The 21,409-nt window shown below is 37.2% G+C and overlaps 1 protein-coding gene across 1 annotated transcript in view; it reads right to left on the bottom strand.

Annotated features, from left to right (window-relative positions):
* The window catches only part of LOC115255048 (tyrosine-protein phosphatase non-receptor type 13), a 401,461-nt gene that overhangs the window by 69,402 nt on the left and 310,650 nt on the right, over window positions 1–21,409 (bottom strand). The window contains exon 4 of the mRNA XM_029852804.2: window positions 4,178–4,805. Coding sequence (XP_029708664.1) covers window positions 4,178–4,679 — 502 coding nt within the window. The 5' untranslated portion in view covers window positions 4,680–4,805. The remainder of the gene's footprint in view (window positions 1–4,177; window positions 4,806–21,409) is intronic.

Here is a 21,409-nt window from a genome sequence, read left to right as displayed (position 1 = left end):
TATATCTTCTTTGAGTGGACTTCTGCCAGATCTCCTCCATGATTTTTTCTAGAAACTTCTATAAGAAACCTTTCAGATATTTTCCTTAGAATTATTCATTAACTCCTGCTGAGATTCCTCCAGGAATTCTTGCTAATATTTCTGTGGGACTTTATCCTGTAATTTCTACAGGAATTTAGGCTAGATTTTATCAACCCATTTCTGCTGTGATTTCTCTCTAAACTGCTCCAGATATTTCCACAGTACTTTTTTCAGGAATCCCTCCACAGATTTTTCAAGGAAATTTCTTCAAAGATTGCAATAGGGATTCTATCAATGATTTTTTCAGGAAATGCTCCAGGAATTCCTCAAGGAATGGCTCGAGGGATTTTTATGGAGATTGCAGTTAGGATGCTTTCAGAAATTACTTAACTCTCGAGCGATCGCGCTGTTGCATTTTGAACAACACGTTCAAAAAATCACGCTTTTCGTACTCAGCGCTGGCGCGGTGCTGATGGCGGTGGCCAACCGCGCGACTAACGAAAGGTTAAGGGATTTATCCAGAGCTCCTGTAAAGGTTTTTGAAGAAACTACTTACGGGATCTTCGGGAATGCCGTGAGGGTTACGTTCCGAAATTTCTCGGGTATTTTTTCCAGAAATTCCCCCAAAAAATTCTTCAAAGATTTTTCCTGAGATTTCTTTTAGAGATTAGGCTCTATAAATTAAAGTGGAAATGCAGTGGAAACGTAGTCAATTCGGGCAGTGTGCTTGTCTATACTTGTCAAACAGTTGGTTCATTATCATTCGTTGACAGCTGAAGTTGTTATGATTCAAACTGCGGCAACCAGTTCCGATTCCCTAGGTCAACACCACAATTACTGTAAGCTAGGAGAAGGCTGTATTCCAGTGGGGATGTTATGACAAGAAAAAAAATATAGTTCTGCTGTTAAAAGCACTGAATGTTAACTTAGCCAAATACCATTTTTTTCTCTGTGTCATTAACACCCATTCAATTTATTTACCGCAAAAGGTCCATTCAAATATACCGTAACGCAAAATTTTGCAATTTTAGACCCTATCCGCTATCTCTTCGTCGCGTAACTATTTTCGTAGAAGAAATTTTAAAATTTTGCATGAAACGTAACACCTCGTTGGACCCTCCTCCTTTTTTTATTGACATTACGTAATATTTGAACGAGCTTAAACCAGACCCTTCACACCTATATACGACTCTGACGGCTTAGGGACAAAACGTCGAAAGACAAAACGTCGAATGCCAAAACGTCGAATTCCAAAAGGTCGAATGCCAAAACGTCGAAAGGGACAAAACGTCGAAAGGACAAAACGTCGAAAACGTCGAAAACGAGTAATCTAAGAAAATAGTGAGTTCTTTATTCTTTTAAAGGATACTCATTCTTTCACTTGTATTTGCAAACTAGTTTAGAGGGAAGCCTTCCTGAGGCTCCCTGAAACAACACCTCAGGGTCGGCATGTTCCTTGACCAGTTCTTCGTGGGTAGGGAATATTCGCATTGTCGTATATAAAAAACTCACATCACGTCACGTTAAGTGTAAAATTATTTATTCCCGAATTTTCCGGCTTTTCTTCTCTTACATCTTTGATGCCCCTTCTACTGGCATCCAGTGTTGCATTTGAATTAAACGCGAGCCAAAAAGGAACTGAGCTTGGATGTGTCATCAAATCTTCCGTGCGTCCTGACCAAGGTGCTGCCCTAGGACTTTGCGCCACAATGAAATGGGACATTTTGGCATCGGGCATTTAGATTCTGCACCGAAATCCGGATTTTCCAGTAATCCACGGTGACCAAACTGGTTCCCCCTCTCAATCGAATCAACCCAAGATTGTTAGAATTTGTGAAAAAATGGCAGACACATGACCATTTAAGTTTACCAGGTACCAGGGTGCCATGTTTTGGCGGGTGCAGTTCTTGATCAAATTTTGAACTGAACAATGTTCAAATATGTTTGATCGCAGCGTGCCGTTTTTGAACTTCAACGCAAATTGATCGCGTTCAAACGCAACACTGCGAGTGGCACACTGTCACGAATTTCCTTCCACAAATTTTCAGCATTACGTCACAGCTTCCTTCAGGGTAGTTCCGATGATAGCCTCTAGCTATCGTCTGCCGGATCTCTGGCACCTTTAGGGTGGCGATGGCGATCATCGGGTGCATTGTTCCTTCAAGGGCGTCTGGTTTGATTTACGGCATGACTTGCCGGTACTTTCCATCCCAACGTAAGGGGTGGGAACCGGAGCTCTACTTGAAATAGCGGGGTTTTGACTAGCTGTCCTTCTCCGCAATTCATCCGGTATTCACAGAATATAGTACTAGTACAACAATGCTAAATATCCTCGCAATAATCTTTACTCAGCTAGTGGTTTCAACTGAAGCATTATATAGTGCGAAATGAGTCACTGATCTTCAGCGTTCGGGCAGTGACCCCAGATAACGAGACAATGTTCGTGTGTCCCCGTTAATCAGTTCGTCATCCTGCCATCTTGGTGGATCTACCGTATCACCACCCCTCTCAGGCTACCAACAGGATCGATTTAAAATCACACAAAATTTAAAAAAAAAAATCCACGCTGAACTATGAACACATATACACTTTTCGACGTTTTGTCCTTTCGACGTTTTGTCCCTTCGACGTTTTGTCCTTTCGACGTTTTGGCATTCGACGTTCTGGCATTCGACGTTTTGGCATTCGACGTTTTGTCACCCATTCACTCTGACGTGCTCAGAACAATTTTTCATGAATAAAAAAATAATTTTAAGAAATGTCCTGATTTTGTCAGGCACTCGATTTTGTCAGTCCAAAATGCTACCAGGGGCTGATAAAATCGGGTCCTTACTTAGTACTTTGAGTACCTACTTAGTGTTTTTGCGTTTTTGAGATAGCGTAGCAGTTTCTGAAAATGTTTGAGTGGAAATCCTCTAACTCCTAAAGTTAGATGTCAGAAGATAAGTTTTTCTGAAAGAATTTTCAGCTCATTATGTATAATTTATTGAAAACCATACCTTTAAGATAAATTTCTTGTAGTATAGCAAAATTTATCCAAATACAGGTCAGATCCGATTATCCGGAGTCGCGCTGTTGTGCATGCCGTACAACTTTGACTGATTATCAACCAAAGCTTTATACAGCATCCCGTTCGTCAGATATGTGTTTGGGGAGCTTCAGAACACGACTCAGGATTAGCGTGTCCGTCCTGTATAATTAAAAACAATCCAAATTTGTCGAAATCCCATTTTTTTCGAGCCATTTTGAATATTTTGCAGTGAAAATGTATTAATTTTGTTCTGGATTGAGAATGGCATATGATGAATACATTTTCGTTGCTGGCCTATTCTGAGAGGATTTGCAGGTAACCTAAATGCCCCTCCATCTACGCCAATGATCATTATAGCATTTATTTGAAGATATTCCATGCCCAATGAAGCCCAAAAATGCATTGCGAAAAGTTTCTGGACAGACCAGGAATCGTCCTCATCACCACCAGTTTGCCCGAGCAGAAAAAAAATAACATTAGCATATTTTGATATGAAGACTTTGAAGATATTGGTTTGTTTAATGTAAGTGGCAAAAAAACTAAAATAATTTCTGAAATATACTCCAGGAAAATCATTATTGTATTGTATTTTACTTTCAAAATTATCCAATTGTAGCGAATTATTAATTCGATCTTCAAATATCAAATTATATTTTTGTTCAGATGTTCCTGGAACAAATTTTAGATTTCTGACAGTAGAAAAGTTGGTAATGCCTTTAAGTTGAACATTTCATTAGCAGTGTTACTGAATCCCCAGCATTCTTTCACAGAAATCATTGAGTGTGATGAAAAATAAAGCTTTGAAAATCTTAATCTAGATTGATCAGTACATTTTTGTGATAGTTGAAATAACATTGAAGGTGTTGGCAATAACATCCAGTTCAGCATTTTGAAAACTAGAATACATATACATATAATACATAGTATTGCCCATTGCGGAAATTTATTAATTCCGGCGCAAAAAATATTAGACTTATTTTAGCGTAGGTGCTTTATGAATGTTTCTTGCCAATGTAAAACTTACACAAACGGTGATGTACTACTTTACAATACAACGTCAAATATTCAGTAGTACGCGATCTGTTTTCAAAATTTTTACGGTAGAATCGCCGAAATACTACTTACCTATTCGCGACTTTCGGGGCGTAGATCCATTGATACCAGCAGTTCCACATCCACCACTACCACTTGCAGGCGTCGCGAGCCTTCCTTGCTGCTGTTGCTGCTGTACCCTCGCACCAGTACACAGACTACTGCTATCACTGGTATAGGAGAAGGTAGTTGAGGTAGATGGTGACGAGGTGGCCGACGGGGAACTGCAACTGGCGCTGTACGTCGTCGACCCGCTGGACGAGCTGGAACACGCTGACGACGAAGCGAACAGATCCATCAACGGTCCTGGCAGTGCCATCGGTGGGTCTTCGTTGGCCGGTGGTGGTACCGATTGGTCAGTTGTGTCACCGTCAGCGCTTGACTCTTCATGGGGTTCTCCTGGTGCGGAACTTGATCCACTAGCAACACCTCCACCACCACCACCGCCGTTGTAGGCATTGCCCAGCTCGGAATGTCGCAGGGGCGACAAACTGAGCAGTTTCGGAGAATCGGCGGATCGCTTGAACCACCGCATATTATTTGAATGTGCCGAGCCGCGAATCGTTGGTTCACTCAGAAATCCTTAGCACGCTTGCTAATGTGAAGACAAACGAACTGACGACTGTCTGCGATAGGTGTTGAGGCTGATGAGTTGAATAAACTGCAATGGGAGAAGAGCAAAATTAAAAGGGGATTAATCTACCTATTGGCTAGTTTCCACTTCGTACGTACTGTGCAAAAAGGTAGGACAAGTAATGGTCAAGTAATGATTCCGCTTCAAAATTACTTGAGCAGTTCGCAGATGACAAGTAAGGAAAAAAGTGTAACACTCGTAACGCCTCTCGTGCGAATCAAATGGAGCTGTCACTTTTCCTTGCGGAAAAATAGTCCGCGCTATTATTCCGTAAGGAAAAGTGACATTTCTCCCCATATAGATCAGTTATCAAAATTACATGTGGAAAAAGGAGGAATTTTCCTTCAGCCGTCTACGTGGGATCTGGAAACTTAGCTTATTGGTGATATGTTTCTTGTTAATGTAGTTGTGTAAAATAATAGTTTTGGAATGTTTGGTGATATCATTTTTTAATTCTGGCTTCCTACGAGAAAATGTGTACAGAAATCAGCAATTACATTTAAAAAGGGCTCATATTTCTGAAGAGGTAAACGTGCGTCCAGCAAGACCACGATTCCTGTTTGGTCCAGGAGCTTTTCGTAATGAAAATTATCTTGGGCATAAAGTATCTTCGTGCCTGCCTCACAATTTACAATTGCAAAATGGTCATTGACAGAAGAAGCTCGCAGTTAATAACCGTGGAAGGGCTCATAGAACGTAACGTCATGCCAAGAAGAAGATTTGAAAAGGGCCGACCTCAACATTTTTCACTGACTTGTTTATGAAAAACATCTTTTATAATATTCCAAAAGCCCAATCATTTTCTTCATCAACCAATTTTGATTAATAGATTTCCTCCCGATGCAGATCGTCCCATGTATCTAACCAAACTTAATTTCATCACCTTTCAGCTTCTCTAACTAGACTCGCGAAAAAATGGTAAATACTCTTACTTTTCGAAGGGTGGGAGAGATGGAGCAGGTTCCTTCATCAGAGTTGATAATGAGTGTCGATTTGATGCGCCAGCGTTGTTGGTTGGAAGAACGCTATCAAATAATGTAGCCAAACCATATTAGACAAAGGTATGGGGGACTAGTCACCGCGTGTTCTGAGCTGCAGCTTTGGAAGCGTGCGTGTGCAGCAAACGATGAGGATTAAGCGCAATCGTTTAATTTAATTATTTTAATTACCCGCTGTTATCGCCATCCATAAAGATGTCCGTTTTAAAAGCTAGCCATCGTCGATGGTGTTGTTGGTGTGTACCATTCACCTATGCGAGGCGGTGTAGCTCGACGAGGTTTGATTGCATAGATGTAGAGGAAAGCATGCATGGCAAAATGTATATGTGCAGTTTAATATACGAACTAATTGCAAGACTTTAAATCTAAAAAATAACTGCCTGTCTTGCAGAAAATCCTAAACCATTGTTATGACTATTCTGCCATCGCAACATAATACTGTTGCTTGCTGATTTTAAATTCTTACCAGCACAGTCATTGTGATGATGGACTTCAGTATTGTCATAAAATGATAATATGACAGGACAATTGATTTGTTGTTTTGTTGAAATCAAAACCATATTTCTGCATACATACAGTACTGGCCAAAATTATAGGCAGTGGTGATGATACGATGTTTAGGTTGATGAATCTCCCTTTGAGATAGCTTTATTCAAATGCAATAATTTTTGTATTACTGTTTATTGACTACGTAATAACAATACAACGTTTCTTACTTCGAACGATTATCAATGAAGAAAATAAAATCAAAATATTGAAATTGGTCAAAAACTACCTGGCCAAAATTATAGGCATTATGTGAACCTGCTAAAGCCAGTGTGATATCTTATTTCTGTAACTACTTAAAATTGAGGTTATAATACTTCCTCGAGCTTTCAATGTTCTTTTGACACGGTTTAGAATCGGGATCACTAGTTTAGGCCATTGCACAGTGGGAAAAAATAGGTATAAAACGCGAATAAATTCAATATCTCTGCTCGGAGTGGATGGATTCGAACGAATTTTTGACACAAACTGCAAAAATCTCTACAGTTTCAGATAAGGAGGGTGTCATTCACCGCACGATGCTGGAAATCAGTGAATTTTGCTCGTTTTACCCCACTCTCTCTATCATAGACCTTTTTGAGAAAATCCTCATCTATTCCCGACTGGCGCGCAAAATAAACGACTTATTTAACTCGTACTTGTGTAAAAACTTCCATAGTATCGGCAATTTAACATAGGGTTGGTCCTGCTCTTATCGATTGCGTTCCACTCCGGGTGGAGATACATGTGAAATTTCAAAGAAATAGGGGATATCGGTGTTATTTGAAGATATTTCAATTTTGAAAGCCGTGCAGTGAGCCAAATCAGCTTCATTCGATACTACGGAAGTTTTTACACAATCACGACTTTAAAAAACCATTTATTTTGCACTTCACAAATTTTCGAAAAAGGTAAAAAAGAGAAAGAGTGGGGTAAAATGAGCTAAATACATTGACTTCCAGCATTGTGCGGCGAATGACACGTTCCTTATCTGAAACTATAGAGAGTTTTACAGTTTGTGTCAAAAATTCATTCAAATCCATTCACTCCGAGCAGAGATATTGAATTTATTCGCGTTTTATACCTATTTTTCCCATTGTGCATTGGCGTTTGGTGTGTTTTGATCAAATACCTATCAAAGCTCCAACGAGTACCTGGCAATTTTTGGATTGATAATTTTACAACTGATGATCAATATTCTTCATGTGTGCTCAATACGGTTGTTATCTAGGCTAGTTGGCGATTAAGCTGGGACAGGAAATTCATGGCTTTTAGAGGTTTCATTTCCCGACCAATTACCTTGTCCCGGGATTCGGGATAAAATTTGTTGTTTGTCCCGGGAAATCCCGGGATCCCGGGAAATTTTTCAATGTGCTTAAAACGCAATTTTGTGGTTAGGAATATCTTTTAATCATCAATAAAAAAAAAACAAGTAACTGTTCTTATCAATTTGAATTCGTTGTTTAGAGATACGACTTCAAGAAGTAAATGTTAATGGACAGTGAGGTTCTCGTTTTTGAACAGATATATCCGGAGTTCGAAAAAATGCGCTCGCTATTAGTTGACGTCGGTTCAATTGAGTTTTTGAATTAAGAAAAATGTATCGATTTTTTGATTTTATACGAAAGAGCACCTTTTTCTGAGCCACCCTGATTTTTTTCAGATTTCTAGAACTTTATTTTGGTACCTAAAATCAATTTCAAAGAGATTTTTTGAAATCACCTTTTGACAGCTGGGTAACTGTTTGACAGCTCCACCCAGTACAAAATGCGACGAGGGGTGATTCGACAAATCGCTCCCATACAAACTTCAAATTGATTTTTAAAATGGTTTCCAGGCACCAAAATTCATGAAAATTTGGATTTCGGCTCAGTTTTGCATGCAGATTCAGAATATGGAATTAGCTGAACACCGCTAAAGAAGCCAATTGTCGGTTTAATTTACCTGTAGCTCAAAAACAGCTTTTTCGCTGTAACTTTTGAAAAATCAATCATGCTGAATTCACGCATGCTCAATGGTGCCATGCATACAGGACAATCCAGCATTCAACTCGGCAGCATCATTATCGGTCCGGCTTTGGCAGTCCTGCAACAATCGTACTTCTAGTTTCCTGATGAACTTAATCATTTGCGTTTTCGATAAGCTTTCGAGTTCTGCTGGTACTTGCGTTGACAACGGAAGATCGTGAAGAAACCTCAGCGCTGTTAATACTTCTTTTTGTCGTCGTTCGTTGATTTTCCTCGTGATTGCATCGAAGAGGTCGTTTCCAACTTTGGAGATACTTTTCTTAAGCTTCGAATACAAGAAACTCAAGCAGCCTTCCGCAGACAGTAGGGGAGACTGAGGAGACTTGTTCCCCACTATTTTCTCGGAATCAAAAACAGTTTTCTTCTAGCATTTTTTTTTCCAAAACGACATCTGGACAGACGACAATGTATTGGCTTCAATTGATTTTAATTGTGTATTGCATTATTTTTTAATGGCTGATGGTTTGTTTTCAGTCCTTCAGAAATCTTTTAGGCGATTCCGAAAAATCTCAATAACTTGGTGAAAATTGAACCAAATCGTGTCAAAATTTCACAGCACATAGTATAAATAAAATACTATCAAACGTATTTATCCAAATAAGGATATTATATAAATATTTCAATTAATGTAGCTTAGTGTATACAACAGTGACATGGGGAGACTTGATCCCTCGAGGATTACACACACATTATACATGTGAAAAATAAAATTATATTTGGAAGCCTCTATTTACTCGGAATTCTAGTATATTCAATGATAAAACGTGTCAGATAATTTATTACACACCATTAAAAGGGGGATCAAGTCTCCCCATTTTCAAAATACGGCATATCCTTAACAATTTAAGAAAATCTTATAATTTCAAAAACACCATATTCATCAAAAATGTAAGAAAACTTAAAAAGGAAATGAACAGGAAGCTTCTGGAGTTATTTTGCCTTTAAATTAAATTAAACATGTGCTCAAAAGGGGATCAATTGTGACCCATTTTTGAAAAATAGATCATAAGATATGCTTCCATAAAAACACAGTTTTGAAAACTATAACAATAATTTAAAGTCCTTCTGGTGTGTATAAACTTGCAATAGATGTTTACCTGCCATTCTGTACGAAAAATAGATCTAGCTTTGTGTTTTTTCTTAATGTTACAGGCAAATTAAGAAAAAGGGATCAAGTCTCCCCAGTCTCCCCTAATGTAGCATCTCGTCTTCCCAATGCTTCCTAAGCGAGTCTGGTTGGCTGAAAAGCTTCCTGAAGGTTTATTGTAACCTCGAAATCACTGTCCAACACAAGACCTGAAAGGCCTATCTCGAAAAGTGCCTCTTTGATGCAATCAAAACAGCGAATGAAGTGCTCCAGCATCGTTTCAGTCGAATTTCAACGAGTTTTGACGTCTACACACAGTTGAAGTGGTAACACTTTCGTCATTTTTTCTTAAGGGCAATTTTCGAAAAAAAAAAAATTCACGACTCTTCGAGTACGTTTCAAAGACTCCCCAAATCCAAATCAAAGCGAAAAAAACATGTAGGAAATGTGTGTCCCGGGAATCCCGGGATTTTCGGGACGGTGAAAAATTTAATCCCGGGATTCGGGAAATCCCGAATTTATCAAGATCCCGGGATTTTTTGTCCCGGGATATCCCGGGTTGGAACCTCTAATGGCTTTGAAACCAAAGAATTGATATTTCAACTTGTTATATGAATCATTGTCTTGCTGGAAGTACCATTTATCACCATTATAACTAAACTTTTCATCAAAGCTTTTATCCTAGACAATAGATAGGGTGATGATATATTGTTTAGCATTCAGCATACCCTTATATAAAATCAGAGGATCAATATCTTGTGCAGAAAATATATCCCCACACACTATTACTACTCCACCTCTTTGCAATTGTGTTTAGGTGGTAAGTGGTATATGGCGTTATTCTACTCTCCACCTAACAGACACCCCATATTCCAGTCAATTTCCTCAAAAGCGATAAAATAAATCAAAACAACATGATACCATTGTATTTTGTTCCAATAGACATATTTTCGGCTCCATTCGAGGCGTTGGTAATTTGTTTATTGTATCGAACTAGACACCGCTTTTTTGTACCTTAGCTGTATAACTTACAACGACAAGTGGGACTGGATACAAACAGTGTGTAAGACTAAAATTCTTCAATAAAATCTGGACTGCCGGTTTGGGGCTGTCCATTAATTACGTAAGGGTTTATGGTGGGAGGGGGGGTTTGAAAAATCTTACGCGCCATACAAAAAAATTTGGGTTCTCATACAAAAAATCTTACAAGGGGGGGAGGGGGTATCGAAAAATCGCTCAAATTCCCTTACGTAATTAATGGACAGCCCCTTTCATAGAAAGGTAGACTGAATGCCATTTGGTATGTCAGAACCATTTTCAATGTTCGCGAGAAATATCTCAATTAGAACTTTGGTCGTAATGATTGCTACAGGTATTTCGAACAAGCCAACGCTTCATCTCACAATTCAAAATTAATAAGTTTTAAGGCCACACAATCAAAACTAATTCATTACAATCCCTATGAGTTCCAATTCTGGATCGGTTGCCGACTTACCCAAACTTAAAACCATTTAGACACGGTTGGAGGACATTTATTTTTAACTTCAAATTTATAAACTAGAAATCACAAGAATCTCGATATACCTCATGGACATTTTATAAAAAATACCAAAAATCAAACTCACAAATTAGTGATCTCGATTCTAAACCGTACTAACAGTTCTGCTAAACAGAATATTTGAGAATCCTGATGATCTTTATTATTTACGTCTGAGATAGAACATCACACTTTCTTAAGAAGGTCTTCAGTGCCTATAATTTTGGCCAGACAATTTTCGACCAAATTCAAGATTTAAATTCGTTCTCTTTCGTTAAGTTTCACCTCATGTTAGAAACAGTGCAATTCTATTTTGTAGTCAATAAACAATAATACCAAAATTATTGCATTTGAATAAAGATATTTCAAAGGGAGATTTATCAACCTAAACATCGTATCACCATCACTGCCTATGATTTTGGCCAGTACTGTATTTATTTTCAAATCTTCAAATACGAACAAACGAAAGTATAGTAAATGCAATTCTGTACATATTCTGAATCTAGAGGTCAAGATACAGTTCTTTCTAATTAAGTTGAGGTAAAATCACTTTTCATGATACACTGGCACCTCTTCTTACGCACCTGACTGGGTAGGGTGGGGCTAATTTCAAAAATTCTCTACGATATATAATTTCCCAAGTGGAAAGTGATCTACTAGTCGAAATAAGTGAGCCGTACAAAAATGAGCGATTTCGGTTGGTATTTAGGGGTGGGGCAAGGGAAATTTTTGCTACAACAAAGTTTCAAAAATTATTTCAAATTTAATTTTATTTTTCTAGACTAAGATTCTAGAACCCAACTGGGCAAAATTCGTGCCCAAAATTTTTCAGTATTTTTTAAGTTTGATACCAAAATATAACATTTTTTTTTCAAATATCTCGGAAACCAGTGCATAAATTTGGCCCGATTGGGTTCTAGAATCACCGATTTAATCTAGAAAAATTAGGTTTGAAATATTTTTTGAAAGTTTATTCTAGCAAAAATTTTACTTGAACCCTTTGCGCCACCCCTAAACATCAACCGAAACCGCTCATTTTTGTATAGCTCACTTATTTTGACTAGTAGATCACTTTCCAATTGAGAAATCATAAATCGGAGAGATTTTTTGAAATTAGCCCCACCCTACTGACTGAGGGTGCACAAATTAAAAAGATTCATCAATTAAAAAAGGATAAAATATGGGATTTTGTGAAAAAAATAAGATGAGGTACTAATGAGGAAACTTAGTTCGGGAGAACAGTTCTTGCTCCTGGGCGTTTGAGATGGGTCAAGGGGGATTCACGGAAGTTCTCAGGAAGCCCAAAAAAGGAGGTTGCAAGGGACTACAGACGAATTAAAGGTTTTTTTTCGGGAATTTCATGAGCTTTCTAAGGGCGTTCCGTAGGTTTTGTTGGCGTGTTATTGGGATTACGGTGACTTCAGGGGCGTTTGAAAACATAGGATTAAGGGTTTCAGGGACGTTTTACGGGGCTTAGAGGGCGGTTTAGGAGGTTATCATGAGCCTTTAAAGGGTGTTACGAGGGGTTTGAGGGACGTTTCAAGGCATTTGAGAGTCATTTCAAAGAGTTTCACCTATAAAAGTCTACTGGCCGTCGTTGCCGTAGTGACCGTCATTATTACATTTTCTTATGTAAAACATTGGTGAGTAACTCTCTCTTTCTCTCTTTTTATGCAGGGCATAAAAAGGTGCATAAATAGTAATTTACGCAACAAGGTGCAGAAGAAAGATTTTTACAGCACGAGTTGTACACTTATCCAACGAGGCTTGCCGAGTTGGATAAGTACGGCGAGTGCTGTAAAAATCGAGTTCTGCACCGAGATGCGTACAACGTTTTTTGCAATTTCATAAATTACCACATGAGGATAGTTTTTAACAAAACATTTACATCAAACTGCACACTGATGTTCATAGCCATGTTTAAGAAATTTCTGACTTAAGTCTGATCATAGCAGCTTATACTGTGCAGATGTCACAATTTTTCAAACCTGCGTCCAGAAAGCATCAAGAAGTTGATCAAAACTGAAAACAGTGCTGTAATGGTTCATTACGCAACGCAAATCAGTGCTGTAATGAATCATTACAGCACTGATAATTTAGTGTGGGAAAGTAGGCCTTTTCCTGTCAGATTTGCGTGAGGTAAAACAGCCTATTATGACGAGAAATTGCAAAAAAATAACTTACATAAAGGGAGGCTTTAGTGCAACTCCCCTTGTACATACATAGCCTGCAGTGGACGTTCAAACTGGAAAACTTAAACTATTTTCGACAGCTTGTAGTGAGGAACTCTAATATATTTTATGACAAGATCCACATCCATATTTTAGTACATTTAGTACATGAATGGAATGAAGCATCAAGTCTTACCATACGGTATAACACTAAAAGTTAAGGTAATGGCATTTACATTTTGAAACACATCAAAGATAAATCAAGTGAAAAAAACATCATAAGACATGAAAAACTCAAGTTTGGAAACATTAACAATAAATTGATTTCAATTAACATACACAGACTTGTAATAGTTATGCCCAAACCTTCCCAGTCTTCTCGACTGTATTGATAAGTTAAATGATTTCTATGTATTTCACAGGCTAAACATAATGAATTGAAAATGTTTCCAAAATAACTGTGATATATTGTACTTTGTTAAATTTTGCTTATTCATCAGATATTATTGAATGATTTGTGATTTGTGCAATCAAAGAAAGATCAAAAAGCTTTCTGTGGATTGAAACATTCATAAGCGCTGTACAGACAAAACAGAGTGGATAATGCATTCTGTCAAGATTGCCCGAACGTCGTTGAGGAACTGGAACACAAACTATCTCTGTGTAAATGCGTTAGACATCTTTGGAACTACTTTCGTCCGAAGTTGGAAGCAACTGTCGGGAGGAATCTTTGTTTCGAGGATCTCCAGGTACCGGTGATGCACAATACGAGCAGGAACAACATGAAGAAAGCTCTAAAATGTTTATGAAGTATGTACGTTTAATTTTAGAAGCTAACAACCCTATATCAGTAGAAGCTCTTGATTTCGTTTTAAATTTGTAGTGAAGATGTCTTTGTAATAATGGTCTAAATAAATGTGTTTTAACTATATATGTATGATCGAAAAAATTTTGCTCCAGTTGCATAAGGAATCTTGAAATATTTGTAAATCCCTGGATGAACTTTTGTTAAAATCTTCAAGAACTAGAAAAATCTTGAGGGATCTATGATAAAATTTTCAAAAAAATCCCAACAACAAATTTCTGTGAAAATATTACAAAAAGAATTCCAGAAAAAGTTTTAGAATAAATCCAGAAGAATTTCAGAAGCTGTTCGTGAACGAATCCCTCAAAGATTTCCTGGAGTAGTGTCACAAAGCATACATTGAGGTAGGGTTGAAAATGTGGAGACCCTTTTTCAAAAATACTTTATTCATCCTAACTGAAGGTCATTTGTTCCCTAAAGCACTACATTACAAGTACATTCTTGGAATAACTTTTCCATTTTACTAGTATATACTTGGTAGTAATAGCTGCTTAATCTTCCACTTTCTACAGCACAATGAGAAGCACATAGTGGTGTTTAACAATCTATAAGGCGTGGCCTTAGTTTATTGTTTAACTATCCATTTCATTACAGCATCTTAACGACAAATTGTCTGGGATGCTGGGAATTTATTTCATGATCACCTACTTTCAAAGCGAACATGAAATTCTCGAGACCAGAAGGTCCCACTAGAATTATAATTTTCGAATGTAATATGAAATCGTAATAGAAGATTTTCATGCATGTTCATTCAAAATATGTCGTGTAAAATCTGTAAATATTTTCTATATATTGTGCACGGGGCCACAACCGCCCTAAAGAACAGAGTGATTTTAGAAGAAATACATTTGACGCAGTATTTGGAAGTCTCTCAAGTTTCTCTCAGATATTCTATTTAATAGTTTCTGCTTTCTAAATTTCTCCTTAATCCCACGGAAATTCCTTCGGAACCCCTTGTGCAACCCCCTGAAAAGCCTAGATACGCATAGAAGATCCCTGAAACATTCCTGAGCCCCCCTGAGAATCCCCTGGAACTCCCGGAATCACACCGAAACCCTTCGCACGCTCTAATGAAATTTTGAAACAAATATCTGACAAATTTGTTACAGATAATATAAAATTTCAACTATCGGTGAGTCATTCAACGAGTGACGAGAATCGGCCAAATTAGGATAAACAAGCTTCAGGATGCGTTCAACGTATGGGCTCCACCCAGATTTTCGTCACAAATATTTTATTTTCTCTTACAAAATGGAATTTAAGAGAATAAAAATCTAATGGGATGTGTGAGAAAGGGGCTGACTGTGTGGCCTTTTTTCGGGATAAGAATAAACCTCTTCCTCCCTAATGGTACTTCTGGTTGGTCGTGTTTTGCTTGTTTCGATTTGATAAGAGCGATCATGGTATGTGTTGAGCGCAATGTCCTTTAAATGAACCCAAATGAAAACTTTGTGCTGCCATGACAAACAGTTCATATCATGTTGTCTGGGTTGAAAATTTATTTAACTCTAACTAACGGGAGCTATCGTGTATGACAAATAAGAACAATATAGATTTTGAAACAGATTTGAATACAAATGCAGAAAAAGAAATTTCCTAAACACTACCAGGAACGCCTATTAGAATCTTAAGGAAAAGCCTATTAGAAACTGACACTGAGGAAGATTACAAGTGGTAGTCGAAATACGCGTATCTGTCAAAGGATAAGCAAAATAGGGCGGAATTGAAAGGTACGAGACTGAAAGCACTCATTCGAGGAGGGTATTCTGCTTAGAGGGTTCGAAAAGTCGGTACAAGAATGTTATTCATGTTAATTGTTTTGCGATTTTTTTCACCTAACTTTTGAAAAGGGCATAAAAAAATGTCGTCTTCAAAAAAATTATAGCTCGATTTTATAAAATTATAGTTGGATCGAATGATGTATCCGATAATGTTTGAGGGCATTTGAAGAACTATTAGAAAAAAAAATACACTGAGAGTAATATTCATTGTAAATCGATGTCGTCAATTTCTTATAAACCTTACCATACTTCATTATTTTTATGTAGGGAACCTCGGCATTTAAGTTAATCTTTGAGGGAGATCTCCTAGGAAATATCTAAAATTGAATTAAAAATAACCGCTTTGATAGTATAACTCGAAAGAACGACCTATTTTAAAAGAAGGCAAAATATTATGAGCAATTATATTATTAGTGAGTACACAAAAAATGTAAAAAAAAACATTACTAGAAAGAACAGCCTATTTTTCAAAGAAGGCAAAACTATGTAGGAAACAATAATGGTAATCACGCCTATAGTCGTAAATATGATAATATATTTTCTACAATAAACTAGTACCAGTTAAAATATTACACTTAGCCCAAATTAAAGAATTGATTGCCGTTCCGAACGGGAAATTTTGTCGAATTCCTGGGTATAATGTAACATTGTGCTTGTTATACAATATACAAGTTAACGCAATGGCAGGCAAAGAAAACCTTTCATTTTATAACTGTTGAAATATTAAAAGAACACTAAGTTGGAAAGATGCAGGTCAAGTTGCAATGATAACGTTAACCTTCCGTAACTCGCGCGGTTAACTACCTGCGTTCAGCACCACGCTAATGCTGAGTACAAAAAGCGAGTTTTTTTCAACATGTTGTACAAAATACAACAGCGCGATCGTTCGAGGGTTAAGAAAGTAAGAAGATGGTTAAAAAATAGGATCATTTTCGGTCGTTTTTTTCATTCGACCTTTCGATCTTTTGACCATTTGTCTTTTCGACCTTTTGTTCTACTTGTTTTTTTTGTTTCGATCTTTTGACCTTTCGACCTTTTGACCGTTGACCTTTTGACCATCGACCTTTTTCCTACAGCCACATTTCACAAGACCCCAATTTTTTTCTGAATTTTATGGATTTTTCAAATTTGCTGTACCGTCAAGGTGCCCGTCACCGTGGATCTAAGATGATTCGAGGCGAAAAAGGGCTGTAATTTGACACCAATCTGATAAGAAATGTTGGTGCCGCTGTTAATTGCCTTCATTATAGGTTAAAATGAAAGTAATATTCACAAAAGTAGAAAATTTTTCACAAAACTTGATGATATAGTAATATTAGTAGAAGGTAGTAAGGATGCCTGATTCCGTGATAGGTCACCATTCACCATAGTAGTAGGTACTCATTCACCGTGTATCAAATATTTTTTTCTTTTTTGTTTAAAAATGATCAAAACAACCCAGCGAATTTTCGTCTTTTTCATTTCAAGTTCATTTATGTATTCATTTCAAGTAATAACTTGCAGAATTTAATTAGAAAAACGAATGTTCAAATTTTCAATTTTTTCTACTTATATGGGGCAATATGGGGCATTGTGAATGAAGACCATCGATTTCTGGGGTACCCGTTTATCTCTTAAATCACCTTAGCGGAGTTTTCGTTTTTTGACTATGAATGCAGTGAACGAGCAAAAACCGCTTCATGTAAACACACTTTAGTGTCAAAAGTCGTTTGTGGAGCCTCGTAGCCGTCAAAAAAGTTTGTGGAGCCTCGTAGCCGTGCGGTTAGGGTCACCAAGCTTATAATCGCACCATGCTATGGGGTGAGGGTTCGATTCCCGCTTCGGGCGTTGAAGCTTTTCGTGAGAATAGTTTCTTCCCCGTTTCCACTGGTGCATGCTCCGTTGTCCGTTGTCTAATGTTAAGTTTAAACAGTCTGTACAGCCGAAAGCTGAAGACGTTGTCCGTGTCTTTTAAGAAAAAAATAAATAAAATGATACTTTAAAAAGTTTCTATTGAGCGTTTTGACATGGTAACAATTCATCAGTGTTGTTTTGGTGAAATTGAAGGGAAATTGTCATACCATTCAATCGTAATATGGAAATAATGAAAAAAATATTCGAAAGCACACGGTGAATGGAGACTTGGCGGTAACTCTAATATGGGTGGAAGTAAACAAATGCATTACATATAGTTTTTTTTTTTGAACCCCAAAAGTACAATCTATTGTTAGTAACGATAATCTAAAAAATTGTTAACTTTTTGAAAATTAATGAAAATAAAAATTTGAGAACAATTAGTCAGAAACATTTGACCATCCTGGGCTACTTGGCAAATTTTGAGAGTGGGAGTTAGTTTTCTACAGAAAAATAACAAAAAAAAATCGAAGAATAAGGTTTTTAGAAAATATAAATTAAATGATATCTAACAGAATCCTTAATGGTTATTACTCTTATTTTTTTCTAATAGTCCTTCAAATACCCTCAAACATTTTCGAAGACGTCATTTCAACCTAACAAACCATTTTCGAGTTATAGGTTTTCGAAGAAGAAAATTAGGGTTTTTTTTCATACGCTGTTTTTTAAGGTTGGATGAGGAAAAACGGTTATAATAGACCAACATGTAAAAAGGGTGTAACAACCTTTTTTAAATTCTGCTTCTCCCGTTCTTTCTGGATGTATGGCCATTTATTCATGAAATCTTTTACCAGTAACAGGTATAGCAAACTCCCCTCTATCTGTTAACGGGGTAAGTTTTCAAAAATAAATTAAAATATGCGTAGGAGAGACGGGAGAAGCTGACGTTTGCAATGGTTGTTCCGCCCTACCTACATGTTGGGCTAAAGTTGATGCAAAAGTTAAATATCGAGTAAAAAAATGGCCAATTGTTTCGTGTTTTGGGTTGGAAATTATTCATGGGTACCGTTAGTATCTTCTTCTTCTTCTTCTTCTTTTTCTTCTTCTTCTTCTTCTTTATGTCTTAACGTTTGTATTGGAACTTCGCCTGCCTCTCTTCAACTCAGTGTTCTTAAACCCGGGTAGACGTGAATATCATAATCATATCTTAAAACGATAAAATTTTGATGTCCTATCTTAATATGATATTGATGAGATATTCAAAAACTTGCCAAATATCTGCTCAATATCTCATCGTGATATGATTTCAAAATGAGTACTTAATTTGATTTTTGGAAAGCCTAGTGCAACCCGCTGTATAAAAGTCGAAATTTCCCAACATTGCGCATAAAAACTATTTTAAGTTTTCAACTTTCATTATGCGCCGTCCCCAAATAACGTAACGTTTCAGGAGATAGGGGTTCAATAAATTCCGTAACGCTCCAGGGGAATAGGGAATACAGCCTAGCATTACGACCCATACAAAAAAGTTGGAGTTATCATACAAATGCACATTATGGATTCCGCCAGATCCTGATGAATCAACCACCGAGTTCAAAGATATCGAATTTAGCGTTACATTATAAATAGATGTTCCCTTATGTACACCACAAATTTTACAAACGAGCACTGGGACAAAAAGGAAGTAGAAGTGGCCTTCATTTTCAATAAGCGGGTTTATGGATGCGGCAATTGAACAATGAAAAACAGAGTATGTGCCGATTTCTCTGCATATAGGGTAATTTTCCAATTGTTGCACGGCTAAAAACTCGCCTATTGCTGCACACTCCATGTTATTCTTATGAGGTGTGCAACAATTGGCGAATTTTTAGCCGTGCAACAATTGGCGATTTACCCTAATCGATATTTGCTTTTCTTTAAAAAGGCATACAAATATATACTGATTCTATCTGATAGATTTCTTAATCCCAGATTATAACTATTTTATTTCACTGTGAGTAAACCAGCAGAGGCTTTCCAATTGAGTCCGATGACAACATGAGCTGGACCTCGATGTCGAGCTTGCATTTGTGGTACGAATCCAATAAATGAATCACCGGACATTTTGGGAACATTATCGGCCCGCTAAGCAAAATACGTCCATTTCGAAAAACGGACCGTTTGATTCTAGATTCAACAAAACATACCGCTGCAGACAAGTTTTTTGAGTTTCAACCAACGAATTGCGTAGCGATTCTGCATGGGGTATACGAACAGACGACAGTCGTGACAACTACGATCTTCTAAACGTTTCCAAAGCTTTTCTGGGCGACAGTTCACAATAGAGCACGTTCAGTGAAATACATACTAGATTTATCTTCTCACCATACAAAAAATCAGCCCATTACTACAATCTAGTACTTCACTGATTGCGTGCTATTGGTGGAAATTCGTCCTGTTTTAGGCGCAAAATAAACCAAACGTGTTTCTACGCATGTCGTTTTTAAAGTTTGGATAACTAGCTTTGTTAACAATTCACAGAAAGAGTAAGAAATGTGAAATCATCTAGAGAAAAGTGCTCTCTTAGTTTAGGAAAATATGCAAAATAGCCTTAATTCAATTTTATTTTCCCTAACATTACGTCAGTTTACAAATTTTGGGTGAAAATTGTATTAATATTCTGCAATAGAACATTTATCATTGAGAAATCTGAAAAATACCGCTCAAGATCAAAATTAGCTCTTCACATTTCCATCTGCAACATCCAGAATTCGAAAGATCTGAAAATTACTGCTCAAGATCAAAATCAGTTCTTTGACACATTCATCTATAACATCCGAAAATAGGAGGCAATCAGTGAAGTACTAGATTGAAAGTAGTGAGCTGGATTTTTGTATGGTGAGATGATCAATTCTCCATTTCTGCAATGAAATGGTACAAACAGCGTAGGTTATATGATTTATTGGCTAATTTGATGCTATTTGAGCAAAAGTTTGAATAACTGTGTTGTTGTATTATTTTTTCCTGCAACTTCAACAACACAGTTATCCAAACTTTTGCTCAAACAGCATCAAATTAGTAAATGAATCATATAACCCACGCTGTTTGCACCATTTCATTGCAGAAATGCAGAATTGATCATCTCGCCATACAAAAATCCAGCTCACTACTTTCAATCTAGTACTTCACTGATTGCCTCCTATTGTAAGATCTGAAAACTACTATGCAAGATCATAATTAGTTCTTTCGCACACTCATCTACAACATGGCGGGACCAAACCAGCACCACTACCATGACTCGCAAACACCTTGGAAAACGTAGAACTTGATGCTTTTGTTACCTGCTATTTTCAGATGTGAGTCGTAGTGCAGTGGTAATGTCACTGCTCATAAATCACAAGGTCACAAGTTCGATTCTAGTCGCGGCTATTTTTCTTTTTTTTTCTTACTCTAATCCATCTGTCAGATCATTTTATGATATTGGTTAGATGTGCTACAGCCCAGATCTCCCCAGATATTAGTTTGATCTTATAACATCAAAATGAGATGTTATTATGTTCTTCCCCTTACTAATTTTTGATCTTATTTTTGATCTTTTATCTCTTATGTCAAACAAATCAATAGCTAATTATGATCTTGAGTACTTCACTGAGGAATATCAAATGATGATATTGTTCTGATTTTTACTTCTACTCGGGAAGCACTTCCACTGTTATTATTAAAACGGCTTTCTTTGCCTGGCATTGCATGAATTTGTGTGGCAAGTACAATAATACTGACCGGGGTTGATCACCGTGAATGATTATTATGTGGTTTTATTGGCACTTA

The sequence above is a fragment of the Aedes albopictus genome, chromosome 2 (genome assembly GCF_035046485.1).
Source record: "Aedes albopictus strain Foshan chromosome 2, AalbF5, whole genome shotgun sequence".
NCBI classification, from domain to species: Eukaryota; Metazoa; Arthropoda; class Insecta; order Diptera; family Culicidae; genus Aedes; species Aedes albopictus.
Note: the sequence above shows the minus strand (reverse complement) of the source record. Positions and strands in the feature narration are given on the sequence as shown.